This window comes from Pelophylax lessonae (assembly GCF_965119305.1).
Source record: "Pelophylax lessonae genome assembly, chromosome: 10".
Lineage (NCBI taxonomy): Eukaryota > Metazoa > Chordata > Amphibia > Anura > Ranidae > Pelophylax > Pelophylax lessonae.
This window is the reverse complement of record NC_138777.1, coordinates 64,544,101-64,562,623: the sequence shown is the minus strand read 5'-3', so window position 1 is coordinate 64,562,623 and position 18,523 is coordinate 64,544,101. Positions and strand designations below refer to the sequence as shown.

Below are 18,523 nucleotides of genomic sequence, written 5' to 3'. Positions count from 1 at the left end.
ACACATCGGTATCAGCAGATATGGGCCGATATTTTGTAAAAATATCTAACATTTTGAAAAATAAAGACAATTTTTGACACAAATCTGGTACTGAACATGTTCATTTTTGTTTAATGCTTAATGGCTGGCTTGCTGGCACCCTATGGTGGGTGGCTTGCTTGCTGGCACCCTGTGGTGGGTGCCTGGCACAGGGGCTGTGAGTGGCTGGCTGGTACAGGGCCTGTGGCTGGCTGGCTGCCTGGCACCCTGTGGTGGGTGGCTGGCTGGCACCCTATGGTGGGTGGGTGGGTGGCTGGCACCCTGTGGTGGGTGGAATGGTGGCACAGGGGCTGTGGGTGCCTGGCTGGTACAGGGCCTGTGGGTGGCTGGCTGGTACAGGGCCTGTGGTTGGCTGGTACAGGGCCTGTGGTTGGCTGGTAGGGTGGTACGGGGCCTGTGGGTGGGTGGCTGGCTGGCTCGCTGGTACAGTGCCTGCGGCTGGCTAGTACACGGCCTGTGGATGTGGGTGACTGGCTAGCACCGGGCTGCTGTGGGTGGGTGTATGACTGTGATACACTCCCGCAAGACTAGTCCCGGCTCCTGACGTGGCTGTCCAAGGCGAGGGAGGCGGCCAATTGGCAATATCAGCCAGTTCCGGGGCCCATACCAATATATCAGGGAAAATGCATATCGGCCCCCGATAATCGGTCTATTAAAGTACAATTTTGTATAAATATATATACATACACACATTATATATATATATATATATATATATATATATATATATACACACACATATATACATACACACATACCATGTTTCCCCGAAAATAAGCCCGGGTCTTATATTAATTTTTGCACCAAAAGTCACAGTAGGGCTTATTTTCGGGGTAGGTCTTATAATTTTCTGTCCCTCTCTGCCCTCCCTGCCTGCCAGAAATCCAGTGTTAATCTAGTTTAGTGTATATAAAATCCTAGGATGCACTTTATTAGTGTTTTATATACTGTCCAGTGAGTGTTTTTGTAATACAGTTGTGTGAAATACCTTCATTACTGTACATCGCTGCTCTGTGTTAAGCTAATCTCCTGCTCTCTCCTGTCTTTCTCCTCTCATACCGTAGCTGTCAGAGGGGGATCTCAGCCCCTCCCCTCTGCAGTGCACACAGAAAAGCCGGTGTTTTCCGTGGTAGAATAGATTAGAATAGGTTTGCTGATCTGCCGCCCTCTTTTCCCTGGCCGACAGCTGGGGGGTTACAGAAGCGCCGATGTACCGAAGGTATTTCCCACAATTCTAATCGAACCACCGGCGCTTCCATGTATACTGTAGAGGGGAGGGGCTGAGATCCCCCTCTGACAGCTACCATATGAGAGGAGAAAGACAGCAGGGAATAAGCTGAGAGCAGAGCGGCGATGTAAGGAAGGTATTTTACAGTATTATATTACAAAAACACTCTGGAAATTATTTAAAACGCTAATAAAGTGCATCCTAGGATTTTTCACACACTAAACTAGGGCTTATTTTCGGGGTAGGGCTTATATTGCAGCCCTCCCCGAAAATAACACTAGGTCTTACTTTCAGGGTAGGTCTTACTTTCGGGGAAACACGGTATATACATATATACATATGCACACACACTATCACTATATATGTAAAGTATTTTGAGCACTTTTTGCAGTGTCTGCTAGATGGCTCAAAAAAAATAAATAAAAACCAAGACATCAAGGCAATATGGAAATTCATGTTTAATAAATACTTTAACAGAATCATCTTTTCAACAAAGTAACATTTTCTCATGTACAAAGTGTTTTTTTTATGAAGATGACATCAATGTACACATGTACAAAGATCTTTCTGTACAAACACAAACAGACATGCTTTATTGCATCATTTAACAAGTTTACATTCCTATGTGATATTTGGCTGGTGTTGAAATATGGTGTGACTTCCATACAAAGTCCACAAACTTTCTATGTTTCAGAAATGAATTGAAAATGAGATGATTCAAAGCCATACAATACTAAACTACCTACGTTGAGTCCATGTTGTTGGCTGTAACTTTGGTTATATTTAGGTTTTAGAAACCCAGTTTTTTTTCCCCTTAATGGAGTTACCTAGGTAAAATTGTAGAAATTTTAGGGCTGCCATTGCCAACACTCATTTTGAAAATGCAATATTTTGATTATCGGTTACCTTGGCTTTTTATTAAAGCAGTTACTATAAAGCATAACAATTCACAAATGCGGTAACACTGAAGAATATAAAAACAAGCAAATATATTGGTGGTTTACCAATGTTAAGCTGGCATCCAGAGGCCTGTTAGCTTTTCCACTTGCTTTGCAGGGCATCCCAGTAGAATAACATTCCTGGGTGCTATATGAAAACAATTGCAATTTATTATTGGCCACCTATGTGATAGTCTTTTTTACAGGCAGTAGTAGAATAGCAAAGATAGTAGAGCCAATATCTTAAAAGCAATCTCTATAGGTGCCAACCTTCATTTATACACATTTTTTATGTATGCATAATAAAACAGACTACATGCCTTTTAGCTCTTTCAGCCAAGTGGATTTAGAGTGGTTGTAACCACTAATGTGAAAATTGAACATGACACATCCTTCTATAGCATGCACTTGCCTCAATCCCAAGCAGTGAGTGTCATTTCTCTCCGATCTCAAGCACTGAGTGTCATTTCTCTCTGATCTCTTTTCCCTCTGCTATCTGTAGGAGTAACTTCTAATAGACAATGCCGACACAACAGAATCCTGGAGGAAGACCCGCCCCCCATTCCCACACACAGCAGGTGACCAATGTCCTCAGCTGTTTAGGTTTCCCACTAGTCTGAAGAGGGGTGTCCATTCACTCCAACTGGCTCTTAGATTACACTGAAGCTCTGTGCTCTAAGCCCTGCAGTGTATGTGACAACAGATCCCTGTTCTGCTGCTGAGAAATAGCCTTTGATCTGTGTAGTTTGAATGTATCTTGAGGAAAATATGGTGCAGATAAACTGGTACAACTTCTATAGGAAGATTTGTTTAATCTCTGTGTATTACCTGAGGCTAGGCACTTCACTGGGTATATGTAATGGTTTACAACCACTTTAATGTACAGCAAAGCAAATATAATTGTTAAAAAAAAAATAAACTAATCTTCTTATGGTTTACAAATACACATTCTTTTCAGCTTTGTGCTAAATCCAAGATGGTTCATCAATTTATCTTGGACATGCCAATATGCACACATACTCTTCTTCCTTAAAGTAAATATGTTAAGATAGTATATGACTCCTGCTTTGGCAAATGTCTTCGAAGCTGTAGGTTTGTAGGCTGTCAGCTACACCCTTTGGCTGCATAACTTGGCCATTACCTGAAATAAGTAATCATATCAGGAAACCTGGATTCCAATAGCTGTATGCATTTTTACTAAACAGCAGTAACAGGTTAGTGAACTACTTTGTTGGATACTTATCAATTTGATCCAAGACTTTTGATATCGTCACTAAGTGGTTTCTTTTAATTTTTATTTTGTTAAAGTTGTCCTAAACTCAGAAAGTGAGCCGTATATGAGTAAGTCTAGGCATTCCTTTGCCTACACTCTCTGCCGCCTTTGCAGACTCATGCGATTTGACATTACATTTTTAATGCTTGCTGGAGAAGAGTTTGTATTTGGGAGCCTAAACTGTATGCATTTCCTTCTTCAGTAGATCCTGTACTTCTTCCACCTTTCCTTCTGCTTCTTGAATATTATCCCACCACTTCTCACCAGTCATTGGGGGAGCAGTGGTGGGGGCAAATCCCTGCATCTGCCAAGATGGCCAGCTCCATACAGACCGTGGATTGGGGCAAGGCGATTTGGTAATAAGCAAAAGATCAGCTGTGGAAAGCCTACTGGCAATACTGATGACTAGTACTTTGTCCACGGCTTGCCATTTTTGGATGCAGCTTCCAGTTTTTAGTGGCTCTTTTATTCTTTTGCAAAGATCTGAAATTTTAAAATGACATTTTCCCATGTCTTGCTATTGAATGTACTTTTCAAAAGAGATGCAAGTATGGAACTACAATCATTTAATATCAGTTACTAGTCGTGCTTACAAAACACTTCTAGAAGGAAAGTCTACTTCCCATTCCCCCCAAAAGAAAAAAAAAAAAAAAAAACTTTGAAAAACACCAACACTTTTGATGAAAATTTGATTTAGATACAGATGCAAGTAATATCTTAATCAAATGAAGAACTGGAATAACAGGGCAAATTTAAAAGAGAGCTATTTTCTTCTTTTACTGCTGAAAATAGTCACAAAATTAGAAATATTTGGAAACTGGTTGTGCTTTGCAATCGTCTTTTCATCTGCATCATAAAAGTAGAACAGTTTCCCAAAATATTCCAAAATGGCTTCCATGAAGAATGTCAGTTCTGAAAATCTCTAGAAATTGAATCCCATTGATTAATGGGGTTTAAAATCATCCATTACAATTGCTTCATGTGGTTTACCACCATTGTGGGGAACCTCTTCTACGACTGTGGGGTTGTAAAAAGATGACTCCCCATAGCTGACATCATACGGACTTACAGGATTCTCCAACCGTAATACTGAAATAGAAAAGGTGTAGATTAGAGGAAAATGATTGAAAGGGAATTATTAAAGAAGTAAAACAATTCATATACAGTAGATCACAAAATCATGTAAAATGCAGTTCTAATCTACAAAAGCAAAAGATGAAAAGCAAAAAAGGTAGTTTTTGTTTTCATTTTATTTAATAGCAAGCTAGCACTGAATCTCCTTTACCTTACAGTTTCATTCCCTAACCATGACCCATAAGCAGCCCATAAATTACTCAATTTTCTTTTGATCAATATTCACTATAGGTGGAAGGATAAAAAGTTGCTCAATTCCCCCATCACCACAATCTGTGTTGATTAGGGAATGCCTCCCGCAGTGCTATGGTGTTCAGAATACGTTTATTACAGCTAGCGGCTATAATTAATGTAAAAAAATAAATAAAAATCAGACAGGCTGGTTGTATCCAAGTTGATTGATAGATCGACTTGGATACACTCAATCTGCCCATACATTGATCAAATCTGACGGTTCAGCAGGAATCCTGTATGGCTGGATTTACTCACTCAAACTTCTTACTAACCTGACTTCTGCCGCTTGCCTGTGTGTTAAAGTAGGATAACAAAAACCAAAAGGTGGGAAGAATCGTGGACAGCTACTACTGAACTCTTGACATCTGCAACTGTGATAATGATTACATAATGGGGCTGATTTACGAAAATCAAATAGGCTATTCATTTTGCAAGATTTTTACTTTGCAAGGGAATTTTCCCCTTAGCATAGTTAATGAGGGGACAGTTCAACTGGCAAAAAATTGTGCGCAAGGAAAAAAAGAAAAAACCCTATATTTTGCTTTTACGTGATTGGATGATGGAAATTAACAGAGCTTCGACTCTCTCACTAAGCAAAGGGAAATTCTATTGGAAAGTAAAAATTCTATTGCAGATGAGCAGTCTATTTGCCTTTAGCAAATAACCCCAGTGAGCAGTCAAGAAAGCACTGACAGGGGCTAATACACTGAGTACAAGTGAACTAGTTGTGAATGTAAAAAAAACAAAAAAAACAAAATGACATATGGTAATTGAGAAAACGTAAAACAGACATCTATACTCACCTCCCTGCCACAGCATCTGCCTGGTCCTGTAGCTGTCACCAGCAGGCTCTAAGCCAGAGAGCTGAGCAATAACATGACAGATAATCACTTAGTTTTCTGTCTTCCAGGAGCATAGAGTGGTGACGGTCATTTACCACTCTCTGCTCTGCCCCTTCAACACTAACTAGAGTGATGGGCTAGGACTAAAGAAGGGGTGGGAGCAACTGGCTCTGGTTCTCAGCTTCATGCATGAGAGACAGGGCCAGCTGCCACTCAGGCATCTGGTGGATCCAGGGCCGGTGCTACCACTAGGCAAACTAGGCGGCCGCCTAGGGCGCACTGCCACTTAGGGCGCAGCCATGGCCAGTGCCACATTCCTCTCCTGTCACCTCCTCATCCCCAGTAGATGTCACCTTTGGAGAGGGGAGCACTTTGCATATGAAGTGGTGTGTGCGGTTAAAAGGGGGCAGTGTGTATATGATGGGGAGTGTAGGTTTAAAGGGGGGCAGTGTGTATATGAAGGGGGGTGTAGGGTTAAAGGGGGGCAGTGTGTATATGAAGAGGGGTGTAGGGTTAAAGGGGAGCAGTGTGTATATGAAGGGGGGTGTAGGATTAAAGGGGGGAAGTGTATAGAGGAATGGGAGTGTATGGTTAAAAGGGGTGGTTGTGTACAGGAAGGGAAAAATGTGTACAGTTTTTTTTGTTGGGGGGGGGGGGGGGGTGCAAGTAGCTGGTCTTGCCTATGGTGCAGAAAAGTCTAGCACAGGCCCTGGGTGGATCCCAACAATATGATCAGGATCCTTCCAGAGCATTTCTGTGACACAAGCCTGCTGTTAGCTGACTCTGGGAAAAAAAAGAGTGCAAAAGTGAGTGCACTCCTGTGACCCAGAAGAGAAGAGTGACCAAAAAAAAGCTTTGACCATACTTCTCTTTTAACTCATCAGAAGTCAACCATGTAAGGCTAGGAGAAGTGGGATTTTTAAATGTTTTGATTTCTGCAATAGTTTCACAGTGGTAATTTGCAAAAATTGGTTTCCTCCCCACCCAAAACTTTTTGGTGGGAGATAGCAATAAGCTTTTATGTGAAAAATAAAAATTACAATTCTTCCATACCTGGGTCATTCCTACTTTCTTCATATAGACGTCTGTGGGAAAAGTTTCTGCTTTTCTTCGATCCACATAAGAAATAAGCAGCTATGCAGACTAATACAATTCCAAGGAGTGATCCGAAGATTGCACCAAGAACAACTCCAGTGTCACTCACTGCATCTAGGAAAGTAAAATGTATAAGGAATGTTTAGGCTCAGTAAAATTTATAAGAGAAAGCAAAGCAGAACTTCAAAAACTTTAGATAATATTGATGCAATTTCATCGCTGTCAGGTTTTAAATTATGCAAATGAGGTAGAGAATAGCAGCTACACCTCCCTTATAATGCCCAGATTAAGGGTCCCCCTTCTTCAGGGCATTCTTGTATCACTTTACTCATGTGGAACTTCTGCAAACTAGATCAAAAAAGTTTTGCAGAATTAATTAAAATCATCCACCTTCAGCCCAGCTCAGATTTGATTCCTCTGCTCTTATTCAGTCCTAAAGAGGGGTGATTTAAAAAAAAACCAAAAAAAAACATTGTATTCACTTGATAAAATTGAAATAAAACCTGAATCTGGGCTTTATACGTAATGACTATCTACAACAGTCCTAGAAAACTCATAGGAAAAACAAATTTCTTTTATTTTTCACCAGGTTAGGAAGTGAGATAAATATTCTTAATGAAGGTCCAGACTGCAACAAAGTATCAATCACAATGAACTCCAGCTACTGACCCGCACAAAGAAAAAAAAAAAAGGAAAAATAAATAATGGTTTACACTCAACGCTTGCTTCCACTGACTGACAGATTTGCTGCCTACTTGCCGCTAAATAAACAAATGAGGTCACATGGAGTAGTTACCTGGTGATGCCATCAACTGGGGCATGCTAGGGTGACTCTGTCCTATAGTTTAGTAATGGGTAGGCAGCGGAGCTATCAGTCGGTGGGTGCCAAGCATCAAGTGCAAACCAGGTCCCCCCCCCCCCCCATTTTGGATTGGAGTCCCCTCAAAATCCCTACCAGACCCGAAGCAAAAAGTATTGAGTAAAAGGATAGCCTAGGTCAGTCTTCAACCAGGGTGCCAAAACACCGCAGAGGGTCTTCTGGGTTCTTCATGGGTGCCTTGGCAAAATGCCTAAAAATTGCCCAGAAATTGTTAATAAGCCACTGGGTGAATCAAGACTGTCTTTATGTTACACAAAGCACATGTTTTTTTGTGCATTGTTACAACCTTGGGCACCATGTGGGCCAGTCGCTGGCATATTAATATCCAATAATGCAATTGGTTTATAAGGAGAATGTCTGGTGCCTACATCCTTTGTTTGCCACTCCCCTGCTTCTCTCCATCAGCACTGGGGTCACATCAGCTGATGGAGATAAACTGAGGGAGAAGAAAAACACTGAAATACTTTTTTTTTTCCAAAATGTTTAAAATACTTAAAATACAAATAAAAAACAAAAATTAAAATTTAAAATTAAAAATAAAATACTGAAATACTAGTCAGTACCAGTGTGCAAAGGAGTATTTGCCTTGTAAGAATAAAATTAAATCTAATGTTGGGTGTCCATGTATGGATGTTGCTGCATTATGTATAGCTATTCGACTCAAGATTAGGGATGGCCTTGCGGTTCGCCCGGCGGTCGGTTCGCGGCAAATTTTGCTTGTTCGCAAATTTGTGAAAAGGCAGACTTTTTCCGATGTTCGCGGCGGCCATATTAGTTTACATTGGGGAGAACTTTGACCCATGACACAGCCGTCAGGTGGAACGGGACAGCCAATTGAAACATTTCAGCACATGGACATGCCCCCTACCTTATAAATAGACCAGAGCTGGCGGCCATTTCACATTCGCTTTTTGTCAGCATAGGGAAAGGTTGGCTGTGCGCATCAGGGAGAGATTGCAAGACACCAATAGCTCTGTTAAGATCCACAAAAGTCCTTTTCAGGGCAGGTTTATGGTATAGGTGTACAGTTTCTGTTCAGTTTAGGGACAGGTATGCAGTGTTCATCAGGGACAGATCGAGATCGGCAGTGACACAAATCGCTCTGTTAATGTCCACAAAAGTCGTTTTAAGGGCTGCTACTTATTTGGTATAGGTGTGCAGTGCACTATATTGGGGTGTAATCCAAGGTATAATATACTTTGTAATATGGAAAGCATATTATAGTGGATTTGTATTGTGCACTGTGTAGCATTGTGACTGGTGTGGTGACTGAGCGTTGCTGCAGCAATACTACAAACAGTGACAAAAGCACTTTTAATGTATTATAACTGGTGTGATAGACCAGTGGCCCCCAATACCACATATTGAAGTGGGGTGTTATCTGAGTATACTTTTACAAGTGTATTTTTGTCCTGCAATAATATTGCCTCTTTTGCTGTGTTAACTCTGCTACACACAGTGCCAAACTCACTGGCCAATTTTTGAAACAACTGGTGTGATAAACCAGTGCCCCCCTCCCAATACCGCATATTGAAGTGGGGTGTTATTTAACAGTATACTTTTCTAAGATTGTATTTTACCTCTTTTGCTGTGTTAACTGTGCTAAATACTGTGACAACAGTTACTGGCGTATTATTTGTAGAACTGATGTGATAAAACTGTGGCCCCCCAATACCACATATTGAAGTGGTGTGTTATATACCTTTTTCCAGATATACTGCGATTCTCTAGAGACTTTTGTCACAGGGTAATTTAAAAAAACATAACAGGCAGAGGAAGAGGCAAACACTTACGCAGGGGTGGTAGGGGTAGGGCAGGAGCAGTAGGCCAGAGCCAAAGTGTGAAGTTTCAGAAAGGACGCACCATACTTGGTTGAGTGGCTCACTCAGACTTCCTCTTCCGCACCCTCCTCATCCTCTCTATCTGCACCCTCTTCACTCTCTGCTGTGTGCACCCCCAAGACACCACCATAAACACCACCACATACCCTCCGCTTGAGTCACTGGAATTATTTTCCGATCCATCACAAGACATTTGCGATGCGCAGCCATTGTTGGCATCGGATCAGGAAGAGGAGGTAGCAACAGCCGCCACTCAACAGTCTGATGACAGTACCCACATCAGCCCAAGGAGGTTGGTCCCCGCTGTTGCTGCCTACTCCGAGATCTCGAATGTTAGTGGTGGGGAAGGTGACGTGGATGATGATGTGTCTATGGATATGGCCACAAGAGAGGAAGAGGAGGGGAGTTCAGAGGGAGAGATGGACCGGCAGATAGGGAGGAGAGGCAGGCAGAACTTGCATTGCACAAGAGGTACAAAGCAGACTGCAAATGTATCAGGAGCGAGCCATCAACCATGTACTGTCACATCTGGCCCTCCCAGGACGCCGGCACATAGCTCCGCAGTGTGGGCTTTTTTTAATGTGTCCGTTGCTGACAACAGTGTTGCCATCTGCAGCCTTTGCAGTCAACGCATAAGTCGCGGTAAGCCCTACACTCACCTAGGGATGACCGCCTTAAGAAGACACCTAAACTCCCATCACCGAGCCCAGTGGGAGCAACACCATCAGAACCAACAATGCCACACTCCAGGCTCTCACCGTCCAGCCTCTTCTCCTTCTCTTCTCTCCTCACAATTGTCCTCCACTCCACCTTCCATGATGCCGTCGTCATGTTGGTCTTGAAAAAGGCAGGCTTCTGTGGCCCAAATGTTGGAGCGGAAAAAAATGATGACGCCGGATAACCCTCTTGCCCAACGTTTGACTTCTGGCTTGTTGGAACTGATAGCCCGCCAGCTACTGCCATATCAACTGGTGATGGACTCTGAGGCCTTTCGTATATTTGTGGCCATTGGAACACCACAATGGAAGGTCCCAGGCAGGAAATATTTCTCGCAGAAGGGCATTCTAGAGCTGTATGGCCATGTTAAGTGGCAAGTGAATATATCTCTGGAACACAGTGTTGGGGCCAAGATACATCTGACCACAGACACATGGTCTAGCAAACACGGGCAGGGAAGGTATATCACTTTTACTGCCCACTGGGTGAACCTTCTGATGGCCGTCAAGCATGTAACCCGTGGCACCCGTGTAGATTTGGTTGTACTACCACAGATTGCATGCAGGCCTACCTCTTCTCCTCCTCCTCCCATCTCCTCCTTGGCTGACTCCTCCTTTTCCGCTGCTACCGTCTCTTCCGCTGCGCTGCCCAAAATCCCCAGAACCTATTCCACATGCCAGGTGAGACGTTGCCATGCTGTGCTGCGTCTGTTGTGCCTGGAAGCCAAGAGCCACACTGGTCCTGCACTCCTTTCAGCTTTGCGTTCACAGGCAGATCAGTGGCTGACACCGCTGAATTTGACAGTTGGTAAAGTGGTGTGCGACAACGGTGCCAATCTGCTGAGCGCGCTGAAACAGGGCAAAATAACACACGTGCCATGCATGGCACACGTCCTGAACTTGGTCTACAGCGATTCATTGCCAAATACCCTGGTGTCCAGGACGTCTTGCGGCAGGCCAGGAAAATCTCGGGCCATTTCAGAAGATCTTATACAGCCATGGCTCGTCTTGCTGACATTCAGCGGCGACACAACCTGCCCATCAGGCATCTTATTTGTGACTGCCCAACGCGATGGAACTCAACATTTCATATGCTCGATAACTGCACGTTTCTGCTGGAGCAGCCTAACGACTACCTGTACGAACTCTGCGGCAGTACAGGTTCTGGGGAGCTTGGGTTTTTTTTCACCTCGCCAGTGGCTGCTCATGCGTGATGCATGCAGACTTCTGCGGCCATTCGATGAGATCACCAAACTGGTCAGTCATGGCCAGGGCGCCATCAGTGACATCGTACCTTACGCCTTCTTTCTGGAGCGTGCATTGCGTTGTTTCATTGATCAAGCCGTCGAGGAGCAGGAGCAGGAAGATGAGGAAGTCACAATGTTGGATGAATTCCCAGTGGGTGCTACTCCTTCGGAGACAAGTCAACAACAGGCGTCTGAAGAGGAGTCAGAGGAGGATGGTGCTGGGGGGGATGAGGAGGAGCAAGAAGAGCACGCTTTAAACCTTTCTGGGATCCCTGGTGTTATCAGTGGATGGGGGGGAGGAGAACGAGGACGACATTATCCTGGATGATGAGCTGCAAGCAGGCCACTACACCGCTTCCAGTTTAGTGCGAATGGGGGCCTTCATGCTCCAGTGTTTTAAGGGGGACCCCCTATAAAAAGTATAAAGGCCAAAGACCAGTACTGGGTGGCAACATACTTAGACCCCCGGTACAAACAAAAAATGGCGGAAATGTTACCACAATCACAGAGGGCGGTCAGAATGCAGCACTTTCAGGCCTTGCTACGGAAAAGCTGCATTCTGCTTTTGCTTGCGCTGGCAGAGGAATTTCCAGTCATAGAGACAGTTGCGGGTAGCAATCCAACAGCGCCTGCAAGAAGAGGGCGGTTTGAAGATGTCTTGGTCACTTGAGATATGAGATCCTTCTTTCAGCGGAACCATCGACAGCTGTACTCCGGATCCAACATCAGGGAACGCCTAGACCGACAGGTGTCCGACTACATTGGGTTAATGGCCGATGTGGACGCTCTGAGGAGTGATGAACCCCTGGACTACCTGGTGGGCAGGCTTGACCTCTGGCCAGACCTTGCACAATTTGCAATGGAACTGTTGGCTTGCCCCCTATCCAGTGTCCTGTCAGAAAGGACGTTCAGCACAGCAGGGGGGATCGTGCCCGATAAGCGCACTCGCCTAGCTCATGACAGTGTAGACTACTTCACATTTCTAAAATGAATGAGGCATGGATCTCTGAGGAATTCAACACGTGACCAGTAGACCATGTTTCATTGAAATTCCTCATGACAGGCCACAAATATCCGCCAGACCGCCATCCACCCACAACAATTCCTGGTCCTTGGCTTCGCTAAATACAGCGGCATAAAAGGCATTTCATGTCCATTGAATGGCAAATTTTTGGGGCCTTTCATGGCCGACAATTATTTTTTCTGTGAATGCCTAATGTACCTCCAGCCACCAAATACTACTTTCTTTGCGGTCAGGTAAACCCATGTGGGCTAATTTTTGGGGCCTATACTGGCCAACACTTACTTCTGTATCCTGTGAATGCCTAATGTACCTCCAGCCATCAAATACTACGTTCTTAGCTGTCAGGTAAACATATGTGGGCTAATTTTTGGGGCCTGAAATGGCCGACACTTACTTCTTTATCCTGTGAATGCCTAATTTTTCAGACTGGAATTGAAAATCAATGGGTCTGTAAAGGTTCCGCCAAATTGTGGAATTGTGGACCCATTTTACAGATGTGTGAATGGACCCTATGTGTATTTGACATGTATTTACTGGCTGCTGTCAGTTCTGGCTGATTTATGAAAAAAAATATATATATTTTTTGCTGTAAAAAAAAAAAAAATTTTTAGGGCAACTTTTCAATTGCAATACCTCTGTTATGACATTGTGCATGTGCTGGGACTATTTGTGCACAGCTAGTAAGTCTTTTGTAGCTGCAAATATGACCTAAAGGTTTTTAAAGTTCGCCTCCCAAGTCAATGGGGCCCGCCGCGAACTTGCGGTTCGTGGACTTTTGAGAAAATTTGCGGCTGACCTTCGCGAACCGCCCCGGCCGATGTTCGTCCATTACTACTCAAGATTGTGTGAGGGTGCCTTAAAGTTGAGTTCTACCCAAAAGTGGAATTTCTGCTTTAGGTAGTCCTAACCCCCTGACATGCCACATTTGGCATGTCATTTTTTTTGGGGGGGGGGGGAGCGGGTACATAGTTTTGACAGGTACCCGCTCCTACTTTCCTCTCGGAGCGCCGCGACGCCCTGAGCAGAAGTTCTTCTCTCCCCCTCCCTCCCTGCAATCTTCTGGGACATGTCAAGAGGTCACAGAAGATTGCTGGCCAATCAAGACGCGCAGCGCAAATCGAGCATGCGCAGTGCGTACCCAGCTGTACAGCCGCAAGCTGTCACAGCCGGGTGCCCACACTAGTGATGCCGGCACCGCCTAGACCAGAGGGAGAGGATCAAGGCTTCTGGCGGCCGCATCGCTGGACCGTGGGGCAGGTGAGTGTGTGTTTATTAAAAAAGTCAGCAGCTACACTTTTTGTAGCTGCTGACTTTTAATAAACACAGAAAAGGCTGGAACTCCGCTTTATCTAAAAAAGGTTGATAAACAATGGTCTAGATAACAACATGTCAAAAGACTACTAGGGTTCCATCTGCTTGCGGCTTTGAAATTAAAAATGTGCAATATTATTTATATGCAACATTTTATGTTTTTCTTACCGGCCGGTCTATTAAAAACTTTTTTTTTTTCCCCACCACAACAAAAATTTTACATACAAAAATCACTGTAAAATCACTTTCATACCTTTAGCGCCTCCTGACCATTCACTTTGATTTGTTGTTGTAATACTGCTGGTCAGTGTGATATTGTTCGATGGAGTAACTGTTGAACCTGGAGCTACCGAAGTACTACTGCTATTAAATGGAGTGCTAGAAGTAGGTGTTGTGAAATCACTGGAAACATTCATAAAGGTGGAGTCAACTGTGGTTAAACTTGATGTAGCTGTGGTAGAGACATTTGCAGGAGCCCCATTGATGACTGTGTTTTCTGATGAACCAGTTGTACTGGAGAAATTTGTTGAGATAGTGGTGACTGTTGTAGAATTTTCTGAAGATGTTGTACTGGATTCATTTGAGAAGGCTGTGGTGTTCGGTCTGTGTGTGGTTGAAGAGAAGTCAGGCACACTAGAGCTCTGTGATGTTGAACTTGATTGGGTAGATAACTCGGACACATTTGTAGAGGTGGTGATGTTTGTAGTTAAAGTTAATGTACTTAGAGAAGGGACACCACTAGATGAAGAATTTACAGTGGTGGAAGCAGTTGTAGTTGGGGTTATTTCAGTGCTGGTAGCAGGTGCAGAAGATGTCACACTTCCACTTAAGGAACTATCAATAGTCTGCAAGGTGGTAGTCCCTTTTACCTGGCAACTGGTCCAGAAAATGGAAATGGCCGTTAACACCACAAGATTTCCTAACCTTGACAGCATTGTTCCTTGAGTACACAATTAAACCTGGAAAAAAAAGACACATGTATTATAGAAACCTGATTGGATATTATTAATTCATGAGCGCCAACATCTTTCATTTAACTGGATAAGACTTGCAAGCCCAAAAGGACAAATCAAACATAAATCCAATTGGCAAAAGTATGGGTGAAGTAGATTTCCCTATCTAAATGATATCTGCAGGAATATTTAATGTGCAATTTTTAAAGAGGAGTTTGCATGGTCACTGTGCCTCTCTTTGTATGCAGTAAGCATGCTAATGCTCTCCATGCAGAGGTATTATATAGTTGCCAACTGTCCTGATTTGTCGAGGACACTCACAGATTTTTAAAATGTGTCCCAACCCTACCTTGACCTGGGCTTTGTCCTTGAAGGCCGATCATAGACAGTCAAAGACATAACAGACATTTAAAACTCAGTGCTGATGTCGGACGGGGTCATCACATTGAACAGGACCATGCTGCTGGGCACAGATCCCTCCATCTACCGCTCCCCTCCTAGCAGTGATCAAGTGGGCGGTGGGGACTCACATGGTTCACTGAAGTTGCAGACAGAGCGCAATAGTAAGGTCTGGGTGTGCAACAAGGGTGATTCCCACTTTCAATTGTCTCTAGCCACAGGGATCTTACTAGTCTGCATAGTTACCAAGAATAAACAACGTCCAGAAAGGATCTTCTAGGAATAAAAGGGTTAATATTGTCTCTAGCCACTAGGGATCTTAGTTATCTAAGATCGCTGGTGGCTAGAGACAGGATTACCCCTTTTACTGCTAGCAGATCCCTGATGGAAGCACATAATTAACCTTCTTGCAGAACCACATCCATATTAAATGAATGCCCTACCCCCAAGTACATGCTCCACCCACAGAAAAAAAAAAAGGTTTCCCTAAAAACTTTTTTTGAAATTTTGGCAACTATGGTATTACTTTGATGGTCTCTTGGATGATGACAATCCCCAATCAGCTTCTAAGTGTGTTTGGCTGGCTTCGGGAGGGTCATGATTTTTCCTAAAACCCAGGTAATTTAATAATACCAGAATAGTCTATCCAAACAGTCTATATCAGTAAATGTCCAAAATTTGGCTTTAAGCATGGCTACGGCTGGCTTTCAGCAACATTTGGTATTACCATTGGCAGCCAATAAGCAAATGCCATATAATAAACGTCTTTTTTTTTTAATTGTAATTCTTTATTGGAGTTTTAGTATCAAGTTATACAAACATTTGTTAGATGCAACAGTCAGTGTAAAACACATACAAATTGTTTTACGTAGCCATTACATGAAGAATGATCAACAATTTTCATCATGAAAATTCAGGTTCCCTTTCCTGGGTCGCCGCCTGCCACCCCGTTCAGGATCAGACTGTGGACAGGTGCATACCATATCAAAGAGAACAGAACAAAAAGGTGAAGGTTTTTAAGGAAAATAAACCCATGTAACTACTACTAACCTAAGATATTAGATCCTCAATTAGTTCTAGGTGTTATACCAGAATAATGCAATGCAAGGCCAGGATAATCCACCACAAAAGAAAAGGGTTATTTGATCATAGAAAACTCAGTCACCAAATACTAATTTAGGGGCTATAGAGGTCTGTGGGTGTTCCAGCCATAATTTCCAAGTGTGATGGAATCTACCCGCTTTGTGATCCTTGTAAGCAATTATTTTTTTTAAATTGACACTATGTTGAGTCTAGATATTACCATATCTATACTAGGTGCCTCTATCCATTTCCACTTTTGGAGAGGGAGAGTCTTGCAGCGTAAAGAGTGTGTTCTACTACTGTTCTTTGGGACAAAGGGTAGGCATCTAGGCCAATACCCAGTAAGGCCAACCCAGGGGTGAAAGATACTGGTTTGTCTGTCAGGGAGAAAAGGAGAGATGTAACAGAGTTCTAAAAAAACTTTGTATAACCTTACACCCCTATAAAGGTGTGATACAAAAATTGCCTATGTGGTTACAGTGCCGCCAACAAAGAGGACTGGTGGAAGGTTACATTTTTTGTACTCTGTAAGGGATTAAAAACCACCTATGTAATATATTTTGTGAGTTGTCCCAGTGATCCACACTTGCTACGTATTTACTGTGAAGGTTAAGGGCTTTGCGCCATTGTTCAATCGGGAAGGTCTTTGATAAAATGGATTCCCACGTTAACATTGCTGGTAGTTTCCTATGCAAAGGATTAAAATGACAGTACTTCTAGAAGAAAGATTCCCTTAACCGACTTTTCAGTTTTGTTAGGCAGGTATTGTCAAACCGGTAAGGGAAAATCCAACATACTTTTGGTGAAAATGCTTTATCTGGTTTAGCGCACAAATATCAGGCCCATGTCAGTTAGAAAGTTCAGACACAGTTCTGCCCAGCGTTGGGCTGAGAAGTATGGAATTAGGAAATCATGTTTTAAAGGGCACACTAGCTCTGTAGGTTTGATCTGATTCCGAATGTACTGTAAAGACCCTACAGATGACCATGCAGTTAGTGAGGCTACTATGCTAGTATAATCAGGCCTTGATGCTTTATGTGAGAGCATGGATGCCATAACAAGGGCTGAGAGGTCTTCACCTGGGGTCATTTTACGCTCATTAGAGACCCATAGTTTATCTCCTGTAGCAGAACCAACATTTCATTTGATCTAATAGAGCAGCTTGACAAATATGCCAAAATACTGGGGAGACCCAGTCCACCTAAATGTTTGGGTGCAGTTAAGGAAGAGATAGCTACTCAGGGCTTTTTACCCACCCAAATGTATTTCCTGATCATGGCCATCAAACTGTGGAAAAATTAGAAACGTTTTATTAAAAAAGGGAAACTAAGTGTTGTGGTTAAAAATGTTTTTCTACTTATAAGCATTTAAAATTGTTTTAATTTCTCTTATTTTTATGTACACATGTTTTTTACAAGTAAACATTTTATTCAGAGGCGTAACTAGAACCTTCAGTGCCCTGGTGCAAGAAACCATGAAGGGCCCCCCGGACCCCTGACCAGGGCCCTTCTCTTCAAGCCTGGGGCTCTTCCCACTGATTCTTGGGCCCTTTACTCTCACTGCGGGGCCCTTTTTTACGGTCCCACAGTGGGACCCTTTCACAAGTTCTGCAGTGGGCATCCTTCCTGCCATCTTGGGGCCTCCCCATGGTGGTGGAATGCAAGGGCCCCGTTGCAAGTGTGACTTTTGCGATCCTGGAAGTTCACCCACTGGTGTCAGTAGTTTTTATTTTTTGGTATTTTAATTGTATTATTTTTTTATCATTTTATTTATTTATTTTTTTTTTACAATGTCACTAACTATGACTCTGTCCATTCAGAAAAGGAAAAAGCTGGTAAATTACAAATTTACCGACCCCTTCTTGGTTCTCTATTGTGACACATACCAGGAGAGTGGAGGGAGCACAGTGAGGGGGGGGAGGACCAGGGAGGCACACAGGGGCCCAGAGACAGCAGAACACAAGTGAACTGGATAGGAGGGGCAGGGGCAGCATACAGAGGAACCAATCTCCTCCATTTTCCTCCTGCATCTACAGGAGGAAAAAGGAGTACAGTGATTTCTCTACATGCTGCCACCCCTCCTATCCAGGTGTACAGGGGAGCCGCACAGGCCCCTGGAGCATGGGGCCTGGTTGCAATTGCAACCTCTGCAACCCCTGTAGTTACGCCCCTGATTTTATGCAAAGAATCCCAGAGGCTTAGCTAAAGATCCAGCACAGAAGACAGTGCCTGCTATAAACCTCCCTTTGTCTGACCATAAACTTCGGACAGCTCAGTATGAACTGTC

The 18,523-nt window shown here is 43.4% G+C and overlaps 2 protein-coding genes across 2 annotated transcripts in view; one reads left to right on the top strand and one right to left on the bottom strand.

Moving 5' to 3' along the window:
• ANO3 (anoctamin 3) overlaps positions 1-18,523 on the top strand; it is a 542,814-nt gene that overhangs the window by 369,863 nt on the left and 154,428 nt on the right. The window lies entirely within an intron of this gene.
• The window catches only part of MUC15 (mucin 15, cell surface associated), a 34,665-nt gene continuing 20,444 nt past the window's right edge, over positions 4,303-18,523 (bottom strand). The window contains exons 2-4 of the mRNA XM_082269830.1: positions 14,056-14,761; positions 6,742-6,897; positions 4,303-4,567 (exon numbers count right to left, since the gene is read on the bottom strand). Coding sequence (XP_082125956.1) covers positions 4,422-4,567; positions 6,742-6,897; positions 14,056-14,737 — 984 coding nt within the window. The 5' untranslated portion in view covers positions 14,738-14,761 and the 3' untranslated portion in view covers positions 4,303-4,421. The remainder of the gene's footprint in view (positions 4,568-6,741; positions 6,898-14,055; positions 14,762-18,523) is intronic.